Source organism: Macrotis lagotis, chromosome 3 (genome assembly GCF_037893015.1).
Source record: "Macrotis lagotis isolate mMagLag1 chromosome 3, bilby.v1.9.chrom.fasta, whole genome shotgun sequence".
Taxonomy (NCBI): domain Eukaryota; kingdom Metazoa; phylum Chordata; class Mammalia; order Peramelemorphia; family Peramelidae; genus Macrotis; species Macrotis lagotis.
The window spans coordinates 120,596,328-120,612,872 of NC_133660.1; the positions used below are offsets into that span (position 1 = coordinate 120,596,328).

General features: G+C 33.8%; 1 protein-coding gene across 5 annotated transcripts in view; it reads left to right on the top strand.

Annotated features, from left to right (window-relative positions):
• The window catches only part of NR3C2 (nuclear receptor subfamily 3 group C member 2), a 389,957-nt gene that overhangs the window by 304,215 nt on the left and 69,197 nt on the right, over positions 1–16,545 (top strand). For all 5 annotated transcript variants that reach the window (XM_074229160.1, XM_074229161.1, XM_074229158.1 and 2 more), the window contains exons 5-6: positions 325–675; positions 2,247–2,391. In XM_074229160.1, the coding sequence (XP_074085261.1) occupies positions 325–675; positions 2,247–2,391 (496 nt within the window). The remainder of the gene's footprint in view (positions 1–324; positions 676–2,246; positions 2,392–16,545) is intronic.

The following is a 16,545-nucleotide window of genomic DNA, read 5'->3' on the forward strand; positions in this document are numbered from 1 at the left end:
GATCTTTCTTGAATCCTTGATTTCCTTCTCCCTAATAGAGATTGCAGCTTACAAATAAATGTCCTTAGATCTTCCTCAGAGGATAGATCCAGTGTAATAGAAGACATCCTCTAGGTTTTTCACTCTTTTTGGATACCGATACAGCATTTAGGGTAACTCTTGCTCCTTATCTTTCTTATATGAATGGTGTAACTATTTTTCTGATTGTATTTATTGTTATTATTATTTATTATTTTTTCTTTCTGTACCAAAATTTGAGCCTTCTAGAGTTACTAGAGAAAAAACTCTTCTCTACTTTTTATAATAAAATCCTTTTGTTTTCAGCTCGAAAATCAAAGAAATTGGGAAAGTTGAAAGGGATGCATGAAGAGCAGCAGCCTCAACAACAGGCTCCACCACCACCACCACCACCCCAGAGCCCAGAGGAAGGAACAACTTATATTGCACCAGTAAAAGAACCCTCTGTTAATACAGCACTTGTTCCTCAGCTCTCCACAATATCACGGGCACTGACCCCTTCACCTTCTATGGTCCTTGAAAGCATTGAACCTGAAATTGTCTATGCCGGCTATGATAGCTCTGTACCAGATACGGCCGAGAACTTGCTCTCTACCCTAAACCGCCTGGCTGGCAAGCAGATGATTCAAGTAGTGAAGTGGGCAAAGGTACTACCAGGTAGGATTTTACTTTATTCCATGATTTTCAGTCTCCTTTACTACGTAACAACTGTCTGTAGACATAGGTTGTTTTATTTTTATTCCTAGAAGATTTCCATTTTGAAAAATATATATTGAACAGAGTTCTGTCTGAATTGCAGCTAAATAAGAATGGGTTATCCTTATTTACATAGATACACATGTACATAGAAACATGGCTTGGGTTGATGATGAAAGCAGATGGAGAATGTATTCTTGTAAAGAGAAACAAGGACAAAACATGTAGTTTAAGAATGGAAAACCCTCCAATGATTACAGCTCACAGATAAAAAGAACTCTTGATATAGTCTGAGCAGGCCGCAGTCTTGTAGAATATCATTAGGAAACTCAAAAGTTCTACCTTTAATAAATAAGTATAGTCAAGGAAAACAAATTTCCACATTGGCCATGTCTAAAAATGTATGACTGTATCTGAATTTTGAATATGTCATCTGTCAAGAGGTTAATAGTATGCTTATTCTTTTGTACTCTGAAATCATGCTTTATCACAAGGGTTTGTTTTGTTTTGTTTTGTTTTTGCAATAGAGCGGAAATGAAAGGAAGAAGGGAGCTAGAGGTAGGGTCCTCTTCTTCTATACCACAAAAAAGAGAGAGAGAGAGAGAGAGAGAGAGAAAAGAACAGAAAGAAGCCTAGAAAGAATCACAGACAAGCAGGATAGCTTTGAAAGTTATATATTGTTTTTACTATATACTATATAAAAAGAAAAGCAAGATCTTTGTAATAGAGACATACAATTCCATGTATAATCCTTTCATCTTCTATAATGTACATGTAAATGCTCATTTTATTTAGTGTTTAAGTTGGAAATAAAAATTAAATTTAAAAAATACATCCACTTATTCAGAAGAACTTCTGCACTGGTCATCACCTAACTGAAAACAGATTCCTGAGAATTGGGGATAGGATAAATATGGAATGGGATCAGGATAGGTTCAGAGGTAGAGGTCAAGGTACTGCTGTGGAGCAACATGAAGTGATTGTGTACATGTATGAGTGACATACAAGGGGAAGGAGCCATGTAGATGAGAGGTGGTATTGAGAAGAGACTAAAAAAAGACAGAGAAACACTGAAAAAAGGAAAGGAGTACACCAAAAATAACAGATTTTACTATGTAACTTTGTCAAAAATTCAGTCTTGCTCTAATTTGGAGAGGTTAGACTTGTTTTTATTGTATAAAATCAGTGTACTGATAATGAGTTTTATAAGATCATGATCATAAGTGGATCTTAAGTTTATTAATTGCATATATTATTTAATGGTTAAGGCTCGAGAAAATTTTCCAGATTTATCAGAGTTTAAAAACCAGGATAAAAGAGTATTATGAACCAGCACCCAAGCTGAACCATTTCATATATGTTCTGCTTAGAGTCTTACTACCCACAACAGTTTAAGATGTTTTTAAACCAGTTCAGTATTTCTTAAAGACTTGGTGAATTGAACTGAGTGGTAAAAAGCACTTTGGGCCATCTTGAGGTGTTTCATCATAGATAGCATGTGTAATTCAATAATTAATTGTTCTCTTCTCCAGGATTTAAAAACTTGCCACTTGAGGACCAAATTACCCTAATCCAGTATTCTTGGATGTGTCTGTCATCATTTGCCTTGAGCTGGAGATCTTACAAACATACGAACAGCCAATATCTCTATTTTGCTCCAGATCTAGTCTTTAATGAGTAAGTATCTAATTAACTACCACATAATAAATTCAATGGTTCTTCGTTACACTCTTTATGATTTTAAGCAAATATGTCTATGTGAGAAAAATTGTTCTGACCCGAGTATTTTTTTAATTAAGAACATGAAACTATTTTTTAAAATATGCTCTAATGTACACTTCTAAGAATGTGGCAGTTGTCCCAAAATTAAGGATGGTCTATTTGGCTCTGAAATATGACTGATACACAGCCACAATTAATAGAAAACATTCTTTTTTGGGGTATCTGCTCTATTGTAGAAGAATATCTAATTTCTAGGAAATCTGAATGTTTAAATTGCCAGTTTTTATAAGCATTCATATAATGGCTCTTTTGTTAACAGTATACAGCTGCTCAATGTGTTTTCATGACAATCATAATTATCCTTCGTTGAAATCATAAAAGAAGCCAAAATGTTTTTCTGTAGTGAAACATTCTCAGTTTTATGATGCATTAAAAGAGATTGAAAGAATCATAATGGATTCTTCCCTGGCTTTGCATTTTTTCCTATTTTAAGTTCACATTTTAGTATTGTTTGCATGCCACATTAGCAAATTTCATTTATGTTTATATCCAGTGGTATTTCTCTATAATTGTAGGGTCAAGAAACACTTAAAAAGAAAAGGAATATTTGAATTATGATAGTACCACAGCTTTATCCTAACAGATGGTTTTCTCTAGAGGTATGAAAATAAGAAAACGATTTGTTAAGATAGGAAGCTAAAGAGATAAGGATTGTTGATAAAAGAACATGAACACAAAGGATTTAAAACAAACAAATAGAATCAGTTCTCCTGAATTTTCTATTATTTTTATATCTTTATGTCAGAATAGAATGATAGCTTTCAGTTGATGGTTCTTAGTTTTGCCTGCCTTTTGAGAACTTAATGATAAAAATGATTGCTATTGATATTATATATGTGTGTGTATACTTATTCTCAAAAATATGAAATAAAGGCAAAAGACAGCCTGCTTCAACATTGGTTGTATGATGAATGAATGAGCAAGAGATAAACATATGCTGATAACTGAAATGGACATTTTCAATGAGCTTACAACACAAATTAACTGCCATTGAATAGTAAACATTTCTTAAATAGCTTCTATAAATTGAAAGAAATGAGTGATAGTGGTTTTATCAATGATAATTATCATGCTTTTATATCCCACAATAGAATATCTGTACCATCAGAATGTCATCTTTCATATCATTTGGCTTATTTTTATGTCACTTTTGATTTTAATTAACATGTATTTTCCTTTTTTAATTGTGCATGAAACCAAAGGAACTCATGAACTGAAAGGGTATTGAATAAAAGACTAAAAAGTTTGTGTGTATAATTAAGTGTATTAACAAGTTTTATTAAATTCTTGTTGTGTGCTAAGCATTGGAGATTACAATTGTGCAGCCATGGCACTTCCAGTTCTCAAGAAACTCATACTCTAATAGGGAAGATAACAATATAAAAGGTTTTAATTACAAGGAGAATAGAAAGGCTCAAAAATATGGGATGTGATATCAAAGCTGATAATATGATGTCCTTTCCAGTAATAAGGTCTTATCTGTTTCTGATGTTTCTTATGACAATGGTGAGGACTTTTGTGGTAATAACTCTCTTTAGGAGGCTTATTAGTAGTTAAAAAAATTCTTAAAATTTTGTGAAGCTGAGAAACATTTGAACCTTGGTAACTTGGCAATATTAGTCTCATTGAGATTTTCTTGAAGGAAATACAAAACCGTAAGGAACAGAATGACATAAAAAAATCATGATCTTATATTTCCTTTTCTGTTCCTGAAATCAGTGGAGAAAGTGATTATTGAGTGAATAAATGAATGAACAATGAGCAATTTATTAAGAGCCTGCCATATGTAAACCACTGTGCCAAGGGTCAAGGAGGCTAAAGGAAAGTACGATAGTCCCTACTTTCAGAGGATTCAATTATAATGGGGAAGAACAACTCACATGGAAGGTTTCAGCTATAAGTCATGTGGAAAGGCCCCATGGGTTCAGCAACAAAGCAGATGGTAACGATTCTTTATGAATGTCATTTCCACTAATAAAAACATCTTCTGATGTGGAAGTATTTGTCAGTGCCAAGGACTTAGGTGACAAGAATTTTCTTTTCTGAGTCTTCAGTAGTTATGGATGTAACTCCTATAAGAGCCTTTCAGACTGTGTCTCCACAAAAGTTCCTCCATAGGATGATAACTGAGACCATTGAGCAAAAAGTACTACTATTTCCAAAGTGATAGTAGCCAGTTTGCTGAGCTATCTCCAACAAGGTTTAGTAGAAAGGTTGGTCAAGGTTGTAATATTTTAACCTACCTGGTACAAGCTCGCACTTATCTCTTGTTCAGGGTGTCCTACTCTCCTATGTAGACTGCATCTCCTTATCTGTGAGTGGTATTTGGGGTGGTTGTGTGTGTGTGTGAATTATGGCCCATTCCCAAGAGAAGTTGCCTCCCAAGATGCTGGCCATCAGAGCAGGATGAAAAACTGGACCATTAGTCTGTGGAATGTGCTACCACCTCCGAGGTTGGCTCCTGAGATTATCCACAGGCTGACAACAATTGGCCAGTGGCTATTGCTAGTAGCATGAGGAAGGTTCTCCTCTGATTGATATCCCTGAGTACTGGGCTGGTTTCGGGTCACTGCTTTTCCTGAGGTCTTTGGGTTCAGGGTCCTAGGCTGTCTTCATAGTGTCCTAGAAGAGGAATGAACAAATGATGAGGTGATGGTTGTAAAAGTGCTAGGTGAGGGTAGAAGTGGTTTGACTTGCCCAGAACCTCTTGCCTACTGTCTCCCTGCCAGGATGCTCAGCTGCTACAACACAGACTGTCTTGCCAGATCTCTGAGTGATAGTTGATTACCAATTAAGAGAAATGAAGTAGTAGAGAAAAAAAGATGTCTAATTAGACATCTAAACCTGTCATCCCCAGTCACCTAGGAGTCTATGAATTAATTTCAGGAAGGGATCTATGAATTTGTTTTTTTTCTTAAATATTTTATAACTTATTTTTCAACATGTAACTAATGTCCTTGTAATCTTATATATATTTTGTTTTATAAATTAAAAACATTATTCTGAAAATGAATTATAGTCTTAACCATACAGCTAAAGGGTTCCATGATAAACAAAAAGGTTATGAATTCCTGTCTTAGTCAGCGGCTCCTAAAAAAAAAGTAGTTATGTGATATAATTAGAATTGTTTTATTCTCTGGTATTTCAAAAAAAATTGATCATTAAACATATTATTGATTTTCAGACTATTTTTAAGGCTCTATTTTCATGGAATAAAGTCTAAAAATTGCCTAATCTAGAAGACTGTATTTTCTTGGTGATTAATCTATTCATTGATCATATTTACAAACTATAATGTCTTTCAGTTTGGTTAATTAATATCCACAAATGTTTACTGAATATTCAGTTAAATGATATTTAACATGTGAAAAAATCTGGAAATGAAGTGTCAATGGGTAGAATGGTTAGAACATCAAAAAGCCAGGTTGATGAGGGGTTAATTCTCCCCTTTGGCACAGACTGGCTCCGTGAATCTGAGCATGATAACAGTAAGATGTGACATTCAAAAAAAAAAATCTTAGGATGTACTAGAATGTCCAGAACAAATAAGTTAGGTTCTGTTCTAGAACCCTATAATTAGTTTTGACAACATATTTTCAGAAGAATATGGTGACCAGTATGATGAGGAGACTTGAATCCATTACATGCAAGGGTCATTTGAAGGAATTGGTTAAAAAAAAAAAAGATCTAGAGTAGAAATGGCTTAAAAGGAAATATTACCACTTTCTTCAAATATTTGCAGGAATATCATGTCAAAGAGGAATTTGACTTAATCCTCTTGGTCCCAAAGATCAGCACTGTTGTTCTAGGAACTAGGTGTACCACAAATATAAAGATTTTTAAAACTCTCTGACAATTATTCAACTGGACTTTCTTGAGAGTATTTTGGCTATTTTCTCTCATTCTCATACTCTTAAAGTGAAAACTGAATGACTATGTGTTCATTATATTGTAAAAAGAGGTTCATCTTTTTAGCTCACTTTTGATCATTTTGTTCTAAATGCTTTCTGAGCTCCCTGCAAAATTTTGGATTCTTTGAGACTATGTCCAAAGCAGAAAAGAATCATCTCTGCAAAATAGCTGGATGAGATATTGTTCAAGAGAGTTCCAAGGACGTCATAGTCCTGAAGTCCAAAAATACTTTTGAGATATGTACATATAGCACACACATACTTCCAAGCACAGAAACATATAAAATAAATTTGGCATGTATGCATATACATAGGTATAGGTATACATATTGATATGTATACATAATCATATATAATGATAATTAGCATGAAACATTCCTGCTCACTAAAAAGTTTTTCAGTCTATATAATTTTGTGAGGACTTTCTTCTACTTTAAATATTAAATTTCTTTGAATTTTAGATGGCCTATCCTAAAAATGTTTTCCACTTAGACTTTAAGATTCAAAATAATAAAATATTCTTCCAAAAAGATAAGACATCTTGGTGTAGTGAAAAGAGTATTGAACTTGGAGATAGCAGGGACTTAGGTTCAAACTCTAACTATGACATTTACAAACTCTGTGACCTTAAACAACCCACTTAATATCTCTGAGCTCCTTCATTTGTAAAATGAAGACAATGAAATGTGCATTATATACCTCAGCACTGTGAAGAAAATGCTTTGGAACTCTTAAAGGACTATATAAATATGAGTTGTTATGACCTCCAGGGAAACCTGACTTAAAATTGAAATATTTGTAATTTTAAAAATAACACATTCATGAAGCTTTTCTGTACATGTATTAGAGGGTTAAAAAAAACAATAATGAACCCTTTGATTCCAAAACAACTGCCCAAGCTTTCCAGCTTTATACAGCTGTGGACAGAAACCAACCATACAAATTACCAGCCCAAAAGACTAATTCTCTAGTTTAGAATGACTTCGATAGGAGGTTTTGGTATGTTTGAGTTAGAATGCAGTGCCCTTACCACTGTGTAACTATGATATCATGGTATTTTCTATCATGAAATCCAATGATATTATTGAACCCTTTTCTGTGAGAAATTGGGAGAATGGCAAGACTGGTTTCTATTAATCATTAAGTTAACAGGGTTCCCATTATTTACCTGAGAAACTTCTCATTTCCATGTTAATATATTTTATTTGCTGTGGGAATCTTAACTTAAGAATTCTCTGATTTTTTATAGTTAAATTTGTATCGTAGTAATGAGGATTTAGTCCATGCTATTGAAATTAATTTTTTTTTTTTGCTTCACATCAGAACAGTGGCAAATGATTTGATGAATTTTATATTCATTCAAATAATTCTAGCAGCTCCTTCAATTTGTTCTCAGTATTTTCATCCTGAATTAGAGTAAGGAGAGCCAATGCAAACCTCTGGGAATTGGTCCCTTGCCCTCCTTAGGTTTTTGCAAAAATGATTCAAAGAATTACAGTGGAAACTATGTGAAAGTGTATGTGCCAGCATTTTTGAGAGAAGGAGCCAATGCAAAATAATTTGCAAAGCCGTCACTTTGCCAAGTCAAAGCTTACATTTTGGCCTTTCTTTTCATGTTTTGTGTTTTAATTCAATTCAACAAGTATTACTAAGTACCTACAATGTACCAGATCCTATTCTAGTTGCTGAGGATACAAAGATGACAAAAGCTAAGAGTCTTTCCTTTCAAAAAATTTTAAAGCATGTAGTAATGCAGGAGGTGGAAAATGAAGTGACTAGAACAGCCTCAGGGACTCATTGAAGAGTAAAAGAACCTCAGAAAAACATTCAGAAAAACCACCAGCCACCTGGATAATGAGCATGATTTCTTACCCAAATTCAATACCCAGAGCCAGAGAAAGTGGTGGTGGGGGTGGGGGGTGAAACAAAGAGCCAAGAGACAGCTGGATGCAGATGGATGGTGAGTCTGTCCATTCTGGCCAGTGGGGCACAGCTGTCTGCTCCTTGCTGAACTTTTAGTACTTGGGTTGCCCTGGCATCTGACTCTTTGTGAAAAGTCTTCCCTAATGAGGGAACTCAGTGATACCTCAGCAAATCTTTCTTGGAATAGAACTTCTTTATAATGAAATACTTGTTAAAAACAGCTAACACTACAGAAATTCATAAATGGACCCCTATTCCTTCAACTTGACAATCTGACCTCTTTTTCTACTAATAACACTTAAGTATATTTTAATGACACTTCTTATACACAAATCATCTTTGACAAGGTGGTTTAACTTGATAATGCTCCAAGGTATCTTCCCATTGCCTTTCTAGTCATGGATGACCCACAAGTGGGATCAGGTATTAGAAGATAGTAAAAGAATAAGAGGAAGGTCTTCTACAAGTTGTGTTTGTGTGTGTGTGTGTGTGTGTGTGTGTGTGTGTGTGTGTGTGTGTGTATTTTTTAAGTAGGATTAGTAGGGGAAATGGGGAGTTGAAATCTAACAGGATGGAATGGTATGGGGGGATTTTGATCTATACCTGTAAAGGAATTTATCACAATGAGGAAATCATAAATCTTTCAAAGTACTATTTATGAATCTTAGAAGACAGGAAAGCTTCTTATGACAAAAATATAATCAAGGAATTGTTGGCTATTTTATTTCTTTCTTCATAGTTGAAACTAGTTGATGCTTTTAAAAAACTACCAAGCCTCTAGGGGCTGTATTTATTTTATTAAATAAGGGGATAGGAGATTGGGGAGAACCATACCAAAAAAAAATCCTTCCTTTAAATATTCTGCTCAAAATCAAGGTATGGTGAACACTTCAGCATATATATGACCCTTCTTCTATGTAACTCCAAATCATTAACATATTCATATAATTATTAACTGTTTAGATTTACTTTGAAAAGATTGTCCAAAATTGTCAGAGATCACTGACAGTATTCAATTTCCTTATCCATCCAAAACATATTAGAATCTTCATGTAGCCTATAATTAATTTTCAAAAATATACTTTCCAACAAAATCCCCACTTATTCCTAAAATCATTTTCAGTATTGAGAGGATTTGCCATACTGCTGTCTAAATCATTCTAAATATTTTGAAATTGAAAGTATATTTTAGTCTTTCAGACCTTATGTCTAGTAGCCTTCCACATCCCATGTTGATATTATCCTGATTCCAGACTTGTTGGGAGAGTGAAGGCAAAAGCAGAATGACAGCCTTCTTGCTGCCTTAAAGACATCTTGTGTATGTCTCTAAGAGTAAAGGCTTCTAAAGTTTTTGGAATGGAAGAACTGACTCATAATTATTTTTATTAAGTTTTATTGATTCCTTGTGCTTGAAATATCATAATCTTTTCCACCATCCTTCTTGCCTCCCCAAATAGATATAGGGATCTAGTCAGCAATGAAGATGATTTAAAAACATAATATAGACTGATAATTTCATTGAGATAGGAAGTCATACATAAGGAAAGCTTTCAACCTACCTAGCAAAAATAATCTTAGGGTATTGCTAAAGCAGGGAGTGGTTAAAATTTTTGTTCAGTTCAGTGTGTAGGCCTGATTCAAGGTAATTCTTTGATTGTTTAGGTTAGATGTTAGAATGAAACGAGACCTTGATGGGTCATTCTTCTTAAAAAAATAAAAATAAAAACAAAACTTTACTTAGCCATATCATAGAAAAGATATTAGAAAGGAATGAAATGAGATGTATAAATATGTAATAAACTTTAATATATAAAGATATAATGATAATTATTATTATGGCTTGAATAAATTTGATTTCCTTTAGCCTTGTGACAGTGGATAGAGTTCTGGGCCTGCCATCAGAAAGACTCCTTCCTGAGTTCAAATCTTGCCTCAGACATTTACTAACTGTGTGACTTTGGGTAAGTCACTTAACCCTGTTTAACTCCATTTCCTCATCTGTAAAATGAGCTGGAGAAGAATGTCAGTATCTTTGATAAGAAAATCCCAAATGAGGAAGTAGAACTACAGCAGTTAGACATGACTGAAATGATTGAATACCAACTTCCATATGATATATTTGATCTTAAGGGCAGAGAGTGGTGACTAACAATCTTGGGACATCTACTGAGGTTTACTTCTTTGTTGGTAGGTCATTTTATGTCTGTGTGACTAGGGACTACAGGAATCTTGGATAAAAGGAGGTGAATTTTGAGCCTTAGCACCCTGAGACATTCAAGTATAGGGAAACTTCCAAGGAAAACTAGCCTAATTTGGATGAAGGAGTTGATTCGAATATTGCTCTCAACACATCCAGGAACACACAGCTAGTTGAGACAATGAAAAATAGAGCATCAGTAAAACCAAGAAAAAACTTTTATTCAAATCCTTTCATTATTTATCCATAGGAAATTGCACTTGCTCTCTCTCTCTCTCCACATATATATGTATGTATGCATACATACATGTATATATAAATAATACATATACTATATATGCATGCACTCATATGTAAACATTATATATGTATGTGTATATTATATATATATATACATATATATATATATATATATAATACATACACACACATATTTGTGTCACTTAGGTTTTTATAGGGGTATTTGAAGCAAATCTTTCCACTCAACAATGTCACAGTTGCATTGATTATATTTGTACAAAAACTTTTTTTTATCACATTTGCTGACTTCTTGCCCTTGACTCTTTTTTTTTTTTTGCAAGGCAAATGGGGTTAAGTGGCTTGCCCAAGGCCACACAGCTAGGTAATTATTAAGTGTCTGAGACTGGATTTGAATCCAGGTACTCCTGACTCCCGGGCTGGTGCTTTATCCACTACGCCACCTAGCCGCCCCACTGCCCTACCTAGCCGCCCCACTGCCCTTGACTCTTAAATGTAAATGTTAAAAATTACATCAAAAGGTACCACACTTATTTCTCTATTTCTAACAATATGTGTTCTTTTATATTTCAAATTTATTGTGGTAGATAGTATAAATAAGTGATATAAGCTTTCCACCAAACTGCTTTCCAATTTTCACAGGGTTACTGCCCTAGTTATTGTTAGATGTTGATTTCAATCCATATATCCTCTTAGATGAAGCAAAGCAACTGTAAAAAATGTGGAAAAACTCAACCTAACCAATGACTTTTCAATATTTAAAGAAAAATAAGTTTTTATTTGAATTCTTCCTGACCAGTTTATCCAGAACACAAAATATTCCTTTAGCCTCTTGGTCCCTTTTAGAAAGTCTCTAATGGCTGCCATATTAAAGAGTCCCTAAACAATAAACAGAGTAAATCATCATTATCATCTTCTTCACAGGTAGCATTTATAAGTTTCACAAAACACTTCTTTGCTCTCTCATTTAATTCTCATAATACCTATAATAGAAGTGTCTCCCTTTTTTAGATGAGAAAACTGAAAGTGGGAGAAATTAAATGACTTGCCCTAGGTTGCATAGCCTGTTGTTGTCTAAGGCCACATTCAAACTTGGGTCTTCCTAAGTCTGAGTGCATCTTTCTCTGCATCATACCATTAATATAGTCTAATTACTTGAAACAGTAAAGGAAGAGAGAAACTAGATCTTAATGCAATATTAAAAATACAGTGAATCTAAGACCTTTCAATTCTGATAGCTATCATTCAGGTCCCTTACCTTCCACCATGACTTGTCTTGGGGAAGAAGAAGAATAAAGGGGAAAAAATGTTCTATTATTTGGAGATTTAGCTGTTGTGGAACCCTCTAGTTCTGAGTCTGTTCCAAAAAACCTTTAAAAAATTTTAAAGCTACTTTAGCTTAGTGTTCTTTAAATCAAATCTCGTCCTGATTCTACAGGAAAAGAATAGAACTGAGTTCAAGTACTTCCCTGCTGTGCTTAGTTGCAACAGAAATTTGTGTTAATGAATACTGTTTATTTTTCTGGCTAAACAGTACAAAATCACCAACTTCGTTTTTTGTGTACCAACGATCTTCCATGGGATTTTCATGGAAACAGAAACCATTAAAATAATGTGATTCAGAATAAGAACATAGTTACCTTTGTGTGACCCTTAGATGCTTATCCTATTCCCAGTTGTGATTTCAGAAGTAACAATAGTAAGGAAAAGGGTTCTGCAACTACTTAAATATTTAATAACTTCAGGTATAAGAGGATATTACTAGAAGAATGAATGATTTTTATATCATAGTTAAAGCACCTTATATTACAAACATTTTCTTACTACCATCTTAAGTATAATATTGCTATAGTAATTCACAGTAAGTTCATTATGTAGTAGAAGAAATATGTATTCTTTTGCAGAAATCAGTCATTGATTATTGTCCAGACATGTGTTGCTTCCACTAAACCAGTGTATGTATGTAACTCCTGTTTGACCCATTGTAACCTTATTTTTGGGTTTTCTTGGCCAAATGCATGAGTGGGTTGTCTTTTCCTTCTCTAGCTCGTTATACAGCTGAGGAAACTGAAGCAAATAGGTTAAGTGACTTGCTCAGGATCACAAAATTAGTATGTATCTAAGGCCAAATTTGAACTCATAAAGATGAGTTTCCCTGACTCCAGACCCAGTGCTCTGGCTGCCCCAGTATGCCACTATGTGCTGGTAAATGTAAATACTGATGTTGCCATAGTGCCAGTGAGTTAGGTTAATAGCCAATCCTCACTTTAGTGAGGTATAATGTGTTGTATCAAAACAGACCATGAATGTATGAAATTTAGACTACCTATTTCCTAAGTTGGCATCCATATATTTTGTCATCAAAGATTGTACATAGATTAATATATCTCTATATTGGCTAAAATGACTCCAATTTGTCTTGTATGTTTCTGGTATATACATATTGGTTTCTATGCTATTCCCACATTAGACTGTGATTCCTTGAGAGCAGAGACTAATCTTTTGGGGGGAGTTGGGGAAGTGTTACTTTTTGCTTTTTTGTCTTTGTCTCTCTAGCACTTGGCACATTACCTAATATTTAAATTAGAGCTTAATAATTGCAAAAGGGTCTAGTCTAGTCTAATTTTCTCACAAAGTAAAGTCCAACTGATTGAAAGTATCGATACATTAAAAGATAAATAACAGTACATTTCTTCCTGCAGTGCAGGCGAATACAAGAAGGCTGTGAGTGGAGATGTATTTGGGTAGTTTCCAGAAGCTAGCCCCATATCTAATTGAAATAACTGGATAGACTCAGCCTTCTATGAATCATCAAAAAAAAAAAAATAGGGACTTGAAAAAACTGTGTATTGTGGGGGCTTCTGGAAGCCAATGTCATTGTTAGAGTCAAAGAAGGAAAGAGCCAACTGTCTCAAGACAGTGGAAGCAAATCCTGGTAGATATTTGCTCAGCTACAGAGATAGATTTAAAGCCTGTTGAACCACCAAGCAATAGTAGCAGAAACTAGGAACTGGTTGCAGCCACCCATCCAAAATTACTGATCACCTTCATTTTGCAAAAGAAACATTTATATTCAGCATATATCCACCCCATCCAAAAGCACAAAATGATGGGGAGTCACATCCTGGTATAAAGTCATAATATAGAAACTGAGATTAGGGACATTTATAACAAAAGAAAACTCCAAATACTATGAAGAAATACTATATGTTAAAAGAAGCGCAAGAAGTAAATTTGAAAGAGTGATTGACTCCACAATAAATACCAGTAGTGCCTCAGGAAAAAAAATGAATACTACAAGAACACAGGATTAAGAATACTACAAGAAATGAAGAGAAAAATGATTTTTTAAATGAGAAAAAGAGAATGGACAAAATGATAAATTGAATAAGAAACTAATGAAAATAAAAATTTTAAAAATCAAAATCTCCAAACACAAAAACGGAATTATAAACTAAAAAGTGATAAAACTGGGGAAAAAATCAGAAATTGTTTTTAAACTTATTAAAACAACAAATTAACAGCAGTTTTAATTTTATCATCAAAATATCAAGAAAAAATAGGTTACCATATTCAAAATGGAAAATTTGCAAAAGAAAGTCAGTGTTATTTTGTTCAGTGTTAAAGCACCAAAACATAAAGTGAAGTGGATGGAATAATTAATAAAATATTCAGATCAAGAGAAAAGTAACCCACTCTTAGAAAAAGAAATTGAAAACTATATAAAGGAACTCTGAAATGGAAAAGCAAAGCTATAAGACTGATTGAATTTACAAGTGAATTCTGTCAAACATTGAAAAAACAATTAGCTCTAACATAAAAATTGAAAAGAAGATTTTCTACCAAAGTCATTCTATTAGACAATGAGATCTTTATACCTAAACTGTGGTGAGATAAAAAGAAAAACAACTATAGGCCAATATTTATGATGAATTATGGAGGCAAGACTATTTAGTGAAATATCAGCAAAAAGGCTATAGTAACATATTAAAAAGAATTATGCCAAGAATGGTTCAATGTAATTGGTTCAATGTAAAAGACCGTATTTATAAGAAAAAAAAATAAACATGATTATATCACTATACATAAAACTTTTTTTTTTAGATTTTTGCAAGGCAAATGGGGTTAAGTGGCTTGCCCAAGGCCACACAGCTAGCTAATTATTAAGTGTCTGAAACTGGATTTGAACCCAGGTACTCCCGACTCCAGGGCCGGTGCTTTATACACTGTGCCACCTAGCCTCCCCATACATAAAACTTCTGATGAAATGATGTATTTTTTTACTTAAAATGGAAATTGGGGCTTATAGGTGGCGCAGTGGATAGAGCACCGGCCCTGGAGTCAGAAGTACCTGAGTTCAAATTCAGCCTCAGAAGGTTAATAATTACCTAGCTGTGTGGCCTTGGGCAAGCCACTTAATCCCATTTGCCTTGCAAAAACCTAAAAAAAAAAAGTAAGATAAAATAAAATAAAATGGAAATTATTGGATCTTTTCTTAACATAGTAAGCAGTGTATGTTTGTATATATGTGGGATAGAGCCCCTTCAAATGCAATCAGAGGTAAAACTAAGATGCACACTACTACCAAAGTAGCTTTAGCAACAAGACAAGATTAAAAAATGGAGAGAATAAGCTTAAGGGGAAAATGCCACTGATCTACTTATTGATATAGTAATTTACTTAAATAATGCCAAAAACTAAATTTTAAAAATTGAAATAACTTCAAAACAATCTGCAATCATTTAACAAGAATTTGTTGTTTACCATTCACTGTGCTAAATACTATGGATACAAAGAAAGGCAAAAAAACCTGTCCCTACCCTCAGGGGACTTACATTGTTTTGAGAGAGATGACATGTAAACAACTCCATACATACAGGATATATACAGACTAAATTGTAGATTAGTGAAGCTGGGGGTAAACACAGGGCCAGGTATTGTAGAATCCCAGGTGATAACCATGAATACAATTAGACAAAATGGCACCAATTCATTTGAAAAAGTAGAGACTCTTTAGAGGAAATGAAAGGGAGAATGCACAGTACCAGATCATAGTACTGAAGACTCAAAATGGTTAAAAATTTTTAAGATGATCAATAAAATGAATTAGGTGAACAAGACCTAGAAGCAATCAAACATTGTTACATATGTTTGTTCAATAAACCCAAAGACCTCCAATTATTGAGTAAGGATTGACTCTGAGAAAACGGTTGGGAAAACTAAAAAGCAAGCTTTCAGAAATTAGATGTAGAGCAACATGTCAACCCATAGTCTACAATAAGTATCAGATATCCGTATTTAATAGTCTTAGCATATTAGAGGAATGACTGTGGATAAGGGTCTTGACCGAACAAGTGATAGAGATAGGCCTTTGTAATAAAATGAACAAATTTGGTAACACAAAACCGAAAAACTTTTATACTAAATCAATGCTGTTAGAGTTTAAAGAGGAACACTTAAGTAGGAAAGAAAAATTTTATAGCAGGTTTTCTGTGTAGAAATTATATACAGGATAAAAAAGAGGATTAATACATAGGTATTGATTGGTTCATTGATTCACATGATCTACATAAATATATGAGATTTTCACAAAATGTCTTTGAGGTTCAGCATATTAGTTTAATAAAGTGGATTTAATACTGCAAATTTCTGCTAAACGAGGAAAAATAAGATGCAAAGTGTGTTGCCATATATAATTGGTTCTTTATCAAATGGTATGGCCTGTAATAATGTACTTGAGAATCTTCCAGGGAGTTAATG